The sequence below is a fragment of the Aegilops tauschii genome, chromosome 7 (genome assembly GCF_002575655.3).
Source record: "Aegilops tauschii subsp. strangulata cultivar AL8/78 chromosome 7, Aet v6.0, whole genome shotgun sequence".
In the NCBI taxonomy this organism is placed as follows: domain Eukaryota; kingdom Viridiplantae; phylum Streptophyta; class Magnoliopsida; order Poales; family Poaceae; genus Aegilops; species Aegilops tauschii.
This window is the reverse complement of record NC_053041.3, coordinates 123,240,773-123,250,296: the sequence shown is the minus strand read 5'-3', so window position 1 is coordinate 123,250,296 and position 9,524 is coordinate 123,240,773. Positions and strand designations below refer to the sequence as shown.

The window sequence follows — 9,524 nt, the reverse complement described above, 5'->3', positions numbered from 1 at the left end:
GGCCGAGGAGGTGGTGAGCGTCGTAGGGGTTGGTGAAGGTGACGTGGAGGCCGATGACGATGCCATTGGCGTCGCCATCGTACTGCTCATGGAGGTGGAAGATGGGCGGAGTGCCCGGAGGGAGGTGGCGGTAGCCGGCTTGGAGGAAGAAGCGAGTCAACTCTCTAGGGCCCCTCCACCTTGAGATGGCCCACACCCTCAGGCTATTCTCGACGATGACTCCGGCCGGGTACTCCCTCTCCGGCACGGTGCGAGGGCGACGGTAGGTAGGGCCGTAGAACTGAATGGTGGCTCGAGTGGTGGATTTGGTACAAGAGGACACCGAGCCGTGCCCCGAGCCGTGCAGCTCCCGAGCCCATCCTCCCCCCCTCCCCGACCGTTGTTGTTCTTCTTCTCCGGCGACGACGCGCAGCAACGCCGTTCCGGGCCGCGACCTAGCAATATCGAGCTCCGCTTCAGCCTCCCGCCGCTCATGGCCGCGCTATGGCGCAGTGCCCATGACAAGGTGCCCTGCATGCCCACGTATCGCACCCCTGAAGCGGCTAGTCACAACGACCGACAAGAATGGCAACCTTGGGCGGGAATTCGTGAAATGCGAGAGCAAACCAGAGCAGGGAAAGGTGAGATTTTACTTCTCAATATGCCAATTTTGGTTTTTGTCTCCCAATTTCATATTTGCCCATTTTTCATCGGATTTGGGATTTAGGGTTCATCTTTCCGATTTCAGAAATTGAAGCAATGCACCCATTTTGAGTGGCTAGATGAGTACATAGAGCGGATTCAACTAGAGGGTGCATCAGGGGAGCTCGATTTACCGTTGGAGGCGGAGAAGTTGGGCAAGTTTGGATCGGGCGCGTCTGGATCTGGGGCCCCTGGATCTGGCAATTCCATTGGGGGCGCCCATTCCATTGGTGCTACTGTGGGGGATGCAGGAGTGACGGCAGAGCTGAAGAAGCTGAACAAGCAGATGAAGAAACTCATCGAATTGCAGAAGCAGGGCAATTTGATGGGGCTGATGGCCGGACTTTTTTATGTTTGTGTAATTGCTCTCGCATTTGTTTATGTGATGATAATTAGTCGTAAGTGAATAGATTGGGCATCATTTGTAATCGTAATGATATGGATATTTGAATAAAACTGTTGCGCTGTACGGATTCGGCATGTCTTCTCCACTCTGTTTCGGCCTCGTTTTTTCAGTTTTCAGTTCGTCATCAGTTTCAGTTTCAGTGGTAGAGGGAGAAAAGGAAAAAAAGTTCGTCCACAGTTGCCCAAAAAGGCCAGGCCCATAGAGAAGTTAGGCAGGGCCGAATAGAACATAACCAGGCCCATTGATAAAAGAAGTGTAGCTAGTGCAAAAAAAAGTGCACACGGTCATTGACATCGATATATCTTTTCAGCTTTAGGTTATTTCACAAATTTTAAGTTTCCTGCACTCACCTCTTTTGAGATAACTCATCTGATAATTATTTGAGCTATTTTTATGCATAAGCTATCGTGTCCGATGGTAGGGTCCCGTGTTGTTTCGGCTAAAACAAAAGGTTGGTTCTAGTTAGCAGTCTAACTTGCAGTCTTTGTGAACCAAAAAAGTTGCAATTGTTTGGTTCTAGTTTATTTCAACCAAGCATCATTTTTTAAAAAAAATGATTTGTGCTATGGTGTTTTCAAAGTTTTTACTCATGTGTTTCAACCGAAAAAGGTTGTGCCCCTCTCAAAAAAAAGACATCTAGTGTGCCCCTAGTAGCATCTCCTTACAACATAGAGGGGCATCCCCTTACAACATATAGTGCATAAAACATAAAAGGAAGATAATTAACTAGACACGTGCTAACAACAACTTATATGATTGGATCATGTTTTAGTGCATTTTTTAGTTCACATGGCCACATAAATAAAATGCAATGGAGAAACTTTAGGCCCGAAAAAACATTAATAGATAGCACGCGATAGAGGGGCATCGGGTACCCTAGTAGCATAGATAGATAGAACATATAGAGGGGCATCCCCTTACAACATATAGTTCATAAAACATGAAAGGAAAATAATTAAAACTAGATAGATAGAAGACACGGGCACACACGCCCGAACCAACACAAACACAAGCTAGATAGATAGAAAGACTCGCACTTGAACAACTCCTTGGCCCCTCCTTAGCCGGCGCCCCTCACTCGTCGTTCTTCGGCATCTGGTAGGGGAGGGTGTGCATGTCGTTCGGGTGGGGGAAGATGTGGTGGAAGTTGGTGAAGATGTTGTAGGTGGTGAACGCGATAAATTCGCATCCACACCAGAACACCTGGCCGAGGAGGTGGTGAGCGTCGTAGGGGTTGGTGAAGGTGACGTGGAGGCCGATGACGATGCCATTGGCGTCGCCATCGTACTGCTCATGGAGGTGGAACATGGGCGGAGTGCCCGGAGGGAGGTGGCGGTAGCCGGCTTGGAGGAAGAAGCGAGTCAACTCTCTAGGGCCCCTCCACCTTGAGATGGCCCACACCCTCAGGCTATTCTCGACGATGACTTCGGCCGGGTACTCCCTCTCCGGCACGGTGCGAGGGCGACGGTAGGTAGGGCCGTAGAACTGCATGGTGGCTCGAGTGGTGGATTTGGCTCGAAACGAAGAAGCGGAGGAGGCTTGAGAGATGAGTGTGAGAGGGATGAGGAAATGGTGCCCTTTTATAGCCGCGTTGCAGCCATAGTCAATGTGTACACGATGCCTTCGATCGTTTTCTCTTCTCCGTTCGTGCTGGCATAAGTAATTGCGGGCATTAATTCAAAAACGGCGGGCAGAGCATCCAAAGGGGCACGGGCGGCACAGGCGAGATGCATCGTTTCGTGGACTTGCATCGACGGTGACGCCGCGTGGGAAACAGGTCCGTTCATCCGCAGGTGACACTGAAAAAGGAGCTGCACCACCGACGCGTCCGTCCCGTGTCTCAGGTTCAAACATGCATTTGTTAAAAATAGCTTAGATGCGACGTACCTATACGCTGCGCCCCTGCCGCTGCTTTACTGCGTCGATGCGTGCATGCAAGCCCGCATGCAAAGCGTTAGGCTGTGTCCCAGCGTTCACGAGCACGGAACAGCTAGGCTGCGACGCCGTTGCATGGCATGCATGGGACAGGGATGGCCCACATGTCAATGACCCTCTCGCATGCAGCCCATCCCCCCAGCTCGACGGCCGTGCGCACGCACGCCAGGCTCCGCCGGGCCCGATCCGCTCGGCCCAACGGTCACTGAGATGCTCCCCCGCTCAACGTTATCTGTTCGTCAGAGAAAAAAAACGGTGGCCAATCAGATTGGAGAATCAGGGCTCCCACGGATCGCCCCCACGGAATCCTTCTAGAAGGCCTATCCAACGGCCGCAGTTTGGCGTTAGGGTTAGATCGACGGGGGACGTTTGGCGCTAGGGTTACATGGGTTTTGGAGGCAGTCAACGGGGTTTTGAAAGGTTTGACCGAACATTCAAATGTGTATAACTAATTCAAAAAAAATCTAAAAAATGAAAAACCTGCGCATATAGTCTTGTTATGTTACATAGTTATGATATAAAATGATAAACTTGATCTAATGATCTTTGCATGAAAAAACCTTCACAAATTGGACTATCTCGACTGAGGTTGCATGGAGTTCAAAGGAGTGAGAAGAGGGTTTGAGGTTTTGAAAATGCAAAAAATCAAAAACCTCACCTTAGCTTCATTTTGGAGTGACTAAGGAGGATCTGAAGTTATTTTTGCATTTTAAATTTTTAAACTTGTTTTATTGCTGACTTTGTATTAAAGGGTGGTTTTTCAAAAATAAATTAATAATATGAATACTTATTCAAAAAAAGGTGAGACTTCGTATTGATCCTATATAGGTATAATATAAGCTAAGAAAATCTTTTTTTGTGATTTTGAGAAGGTCGAAAAAAACTTGCTTAGAAATGGGGTCGTTTTCTCTTACTTTGGAGCCTGTTTGGACAACATTTTCAGTGACTATGAGCTGGACTTCACAAAAAGGGTTGGATTTATGAACTAAAGTGCATAGTAGTACATAAAACAATGCAACATTACAGAACAAACAAATGAACTCCAAAAATATTGGAGATAGGTTCAAATTTGAATGTTGGTTCAAATTTGAATTTTATTTCAAGTCAAATCAACATCATAGCACATAAGTTTTCACATGAAAGAACATAAGTTTTCACATCAAATGACAACAAACATAAGTTTTCACATCAAATTTGAATGATTTCGACTCTATTTATTTCGCTTCTTTCTACCACTCGATTTCTTCTGCTTTTTTCCACCGTTTTGTTCCACGGCGCATAGTTTGTTGATGCTGATGCTCTTGCTTTTTGGCCCCTTGGTTTTCTTGCCAACTCCACTAGGCCCCCTCAACTTTTGCCCCTCACCATGTCCCACTTCTTCAGTTTGCACTTCTGCAGCTTGAGTAGATGGCACACATTGTTCAACTACTTCAGTTTGCAACTCAACACTTGGCAACACAACCTCCAAACATGGCAACACAGCTGTCAAAGCAGATTCGCATGGTAGCACAACAGTTGCTTCATCTGCAACAGTTTCAGATTGCCCTAGCGCCTGCAAAACAGATTCAGTATGCATCACATCGTCCAAAACAGAAACACTTAGCTCATGTTCAGCAGTAACAGTTTCAGTTTGCTCCATATCTTTGTCGCCAAACATTATCTGCTTAGTGCTCTTCCTTCTAAAGCCATTGAGTCTTGCTTTTTTCACTGGCCAGCACTGTTCAACAACAAGAGGTGGGGCTTTTTCTGCACGCTTCCTCCTAAAAAATAAAGCATTTCACTTGGTTAGATACTAGAACAAGTAGCAAAATCAAAAACTTGCAAAAACAGTAACATAAACATATTTTGGCCTCTGAGGAGTGTAGATGCATTTGGATGAACCAACTCTGTGCCCAAGTACCTCACATAACTTGCACCTATTTTTGTTACCTTTTTGAGCCCTTTTGGGCTTATCATTCTTTTCCTTTTCCTTTTTCCCCTTCTTACTACAACCACCTTTCTCAAACCAAGCTTTGAATCTGCTCTGTTTTGGCCTCCCAGCCTTTCTTCTAGTGACAGGGGGACACAAGGTAAATTCTATTTCCACCTCAGGCCACTGAGATTGGTCAGTCAGTGCAGGAATTGGACTTGCATATGCAGCTTTGAATTTTTGTACTGAATAATACTCATGCAAATATGGGTGCATATTTAACCTGGGTTTAGATGCCAAAAAAAGTATGGAATGCTCACATGGTTTTCCAGTGTGTTGCCACTCTTGGCAAGTGCACTCATGCAACTCAGTATTTACCACATGCCTCTTGCCACTCTTTGTATCTCTAACTTCAGCACCCCACAAGGAAGATTTCTCAACAGATAGATGTGAAAGATTTCTACTCATGTTGACCACCTGTTGTACCACTGCTGGAAGCTTGTCCCCTTCCAAAATATTAGCAATTTTTCCTCTCAACTCCCACAAACGCATGATCATGATCCTTATTTGGTCCACCATGTCATGCACAGGAAAGTCTTTCAAATCCTTCACTTTGTTGTTAAAACTTTCTGCCAAGTTGTTATTGATATGATCACATTTTATGGCAGTATTAAAACCTGATCTATACCACAACAGAGAATGGTGTGTGTTCAACCATGAAGCAAATTCATTATCACTACATGATGCCAATATCTTACCAAGGTGATAGGAATGTGTCTGTCTGGTGTAGGATCTTGCTGCTGGCCACATGCGCCCAAATTCATCTCCTCTGAATTTTTTTATCAGATTCATCCACATATGTCCAAAGCACTCCCTCTGCTCAGCATGGGGGAAAACATTTTTTACTGCATTTTCCAACCCTCTACATGCATCTGTGTGGATGGCCAAAGGAGAAACTGGCCCTATGCATCTTTTCAGTTGCATCATGAACCATATCCATGATGCCTCTGTCTCTGATTGAAACATTCCTATTGCATCATGAACCATATCCATGATGCCTCTGTCTCTGATTGAAACATTCCTATTGCAATTGGGAACATCCAGTTGTGTCCATCTAGAGCATTACATGCAGCCAACTGACCATTCCACTTTCCAGTCAAAAAAGATGAGTCTATGCTCAAATATGGACGACAACCTGCTTTGAATCCATCTATGCAAGGCTTCAAACACATAAAAAACTTGCTGAATAAAACCTTGCCATCCTCTGTTACCTCTGTATCTATCTCCACCACACTTCCAGGTGACCTCTTCTCCACCTCTGCTTTAAAACTATACAACATCCTAAATGTATTTGCCCAGTCACCATACAATGATTTCATGGCCCTTTGTTTTGCTTTCCACACTGTGGTATATTGCAGCTGGATGGGGTACAGCTTCTCCAAGTCAACTTTAAGCCTCTTTGCAGTAGTGTTTGGAGTCTTGGCTAAAATAGGAGTAATCTTCTCTGTAACCCAAAGCTGTGATGTCATCTTTGAAACTCTCTGTGAAGTGGTCATACATGTATGCTGGTGTGGTATTTGATTTACCCTTACTGTACTTCCATCAGGTTGTAGTCTGGCAGACAAGTACCATTTGCAAGGATTGCCACCACCATCATAACCTTTGCACCGAGCATAATTTTTTTTCGATCAGTCCACATAGTCTTGGCATCAAACTCTATTTTCACTGAATAGGTCCTGAAAGACATCCTAAACTCCTTCATGCTTGGCCACAACTTTCCCACCTCAATAACTGGGTTCTCTTTGTCATACAAACAAACCAGCTCATTATCATCTGCATCATCCACATCATCTGCAGCCTCTCTCATCAGCTCTTCTTCATCCTCATTTGCATTTCTAGGGCATGTGTTACCATCAGCAGGCAAAGAACTGTCATCCTTCTCCTTATCTTTGTCATCAACTTGAATGCCAAACATTTCGGCCATATCAATGTCAGATATTGGTGTAATGACCAAATCTGTTTTTTCATTCAACTCTACTACATTCCAGTCAACAACAATCTTCCTAGCACCATGGGTTCCCTCCTCTCCATCTGCATCAGTCCCTGTATCTTCAGCTACTACAGTCGGTTCAGTCAACAATGCCAACATCTTCTTTTGTGAAACCCACTCATTATCTTCCACCTGTGCAGCCATCTTTGATGGCACATAACCAACTCTGGAATGAGTTTGCAGATCAATTAGCTCAGCATAAAATGTTACTTGTTTGCTTGCCCACCCTTCTTGCTGATCAATTTCAGCAACCATGGATTCTCCATCTTCAATTCTCACATATTCACCATTATAGTTATCGAAACGTTGCAGAGATACCTCTTGTTCTGGACCCCAAACAATACTCTCCCCAATTCTCTTCACCAAATTGCCCACGGCCTTCTCCTTCATGCTCTCCAATTCCTGGGGATCAACGTCTGCAAATTCGACATCCAACCTCACGGTGGTATCTCTATCAATGTCTTGGACACTGCCATCACTGAGCTTGGCTTTACAGGGAAAAAATTCCACTATAATTGCGAATGTGGTGGCAGAACCTGAACCTCCCCTGTTTTGTCAATGGCAGGCAGCGGCGGCAGTGTAAGCGACAGTCACTACCAAATCGAGTTCGATAACAGCTAAAATAGAAAAGAGGGCGGCATTACCGATTTGAAGCACTGTCTCCTCGCTCCATCTCATTCAGCCCCCGCGCTCCTATCCAATCGAGATTCTAAAACGCCAAGAAACAGGGGTAGCATGAGGCCACATATTTATCCAAAATTCTGGGGAATGGGACTAGAGTTTGGAAAATACTCACTCGCAATAGCCGCTGCCGAGAAAGGCGCTCCACCACCGGGCGGGCCGCGGAGAAGAAACAGCCCCCGGATCCAATCGAGATTCTAAATCGCCAAGAAACAGAGGGGCAGCATGAGGCCACAGATCCCCCAAAATTCAGGGGAGTGGGACTAGGGTTTCGGGGTCACTCGCAATAGCTTTGCCGCTACCGAGAAATGCGCTCCACCACCGCGGAGAAGAAACCGCTGCCGGAGAAGATGCTTACGGCGGCGCCGCTCGCCCAGTCCAGCACGGGCGAGTCGAGCACGGTCACACAGTCACCGGTCGAGTCGTGGACGGTTGACTCTTGACTACGTGGCCCTAGGTGGACCCCACCAGTCAGAGCACATAACCCCCGGTGTCCTAACCAAACCTCAGCCTAACTAACAGCCAACTAGCCGCGTAAACGGGTTGTCTTGCTTGAGCTATTTCTGTGCTGGGAGACGTCGCATGAGAGCCATTACAACCAACAACGTCGCATGAGAGACAATTCAACTCAAAGATGTCGCATGGGAGCTATTTGCCCCCTTCCACCTGGCCGACGGCTGCGCCAAGATCCTGCTGCCGCTCCTCTGCTTCCTGGGCGGCGGCGGGCCGTCCACCCGCAGCCCCGCCGTCGACGAGGCGGCCGCCTTCCTCCTCGTCGCCCTCCCGATGGCCTACCTCGTTGGCGTCTTCCTCGCCCACTTCGCCGGCGTCGTCCTCGCCCGGACGCCGGCCACAACCGCGGCCGCGGCCGACCCGGCGCGGTTTGTCGTTCTGCTCTTCGCGCTCGTCGCCGCGTGGCTTCTCCTCATTGTCGTGCCGTTCGCCGCCGTCTCCTTCTTCCTCGGCGCCGGCGAGCGGGGGTCTGAGCCGGGGGTCAGCTCGAACGTGCTGAGCTAAATCTCGGCTTAATCTCCACCCACGGAAGGAGAAATATTAGTACTCTGATAGTCCTAGTAGTAGCGGTACTCCTGTAGAGATGGGGTGTTAGATTTGTGCATTTAGCCAGGAACAGCATGTGACGCCATGGACGTCAAGATCCATGGTGGCCGGCGGCGCATCAGACAAGAGTCTACGGAGTGCGACTGAAGAGTGGCCCCGTGCCCGTCAAGTTCCGAGGTGATGGACTCCGTCGCTGTCTTGTGTCCAATGGATGGATTCAGCTGGGGATCACCCACATGTGGACCAGTGCGCGACGTCGTCGGCAGCCACGGCCGATTAGCTCCCCCGATCGACAAGCCATTTTCAACTCAGGCTTGTTATAGGTGACCTGCTGGATGTCGTCCCCTATTACTCGTAGTAGTTCATCACACAAGCTTAATGCAATGTAATCTTCTCCATGTTGTGTTTCTATCAGTACTCAGTAACCTCAGATTGTTGACCCAATGTTTCTTTCTTAATTCATGGGAAAGCTGCTGTTCTTTTGTTTGATCCCCTGACGCTGATGGTATATATGCTTCGCCGTGGAGTTAATCCTAGTGGGAGTGAAGTGATTAGCAAAATTTTACATCCTACGTTAACTGATGTAAAACGTCTTACATTAGTACTCCTGAGCAAAGATAGTACTAAATGCAACCGAATATGCACGGAAGCCCCTTTGTTCAGATAGACAAGCAGTACCAATAATGCCAAACACACGGCCTGCCTTCTACGGACTGTACGGGGTGGCCAGCCCGCGCTCTCCTAATTCGACCCCCCCCCCCCCCCCCCACACCCCCCTAATACATATACACATACATATTTTG

General features: G+C 47.4%; 1 protein-coding gene across 2 annotated transcripts; it reads right to left on the bottom strand.

Moving 5' to 3' along the window:
- Positions 1–4,992: 4,992 nt before the first annotated feature.
- On the bottom strand, positions 4,993–8,321 carry LOC141028090 (uncharacterized). Of its 2 annotated transcripts, XM_073505951.1 has the most exons (5): positions 7,944–8,320; positions 7,778–7,859; positions 7,626–7,690; positions 5,990–7,517; positions 4,993–5,936 (listed from the first exon to the last, which is right to left on the bottom strand). In XM_073505951.1, the coding sequence occupies exons 3-4, from the start codon at positions 7,657–7,659 to the stop codon at positions 6,520–6,522; spliced, it is 1,032 nt and encodes a 343-aa protein (XP_073362052.1). In that variant the 5' UTR covers positions 7,660–7,690; positions 7,778–7,859; positions 7,944–8,320; the 3' UTR covers positions 4,993–5,936; positions 5,990–6,519. The 2 variants fall into 2 exon arrangements, with proteins under 2 accessions (XP_073362052.1, XP_073362051.1); XM_073505950.1 differs by having other exon boundaries at positions 7,778–8,321.
- Between the last annotated feature and the right edge of the window lie 1,203 nt (positions 8,322–9,524).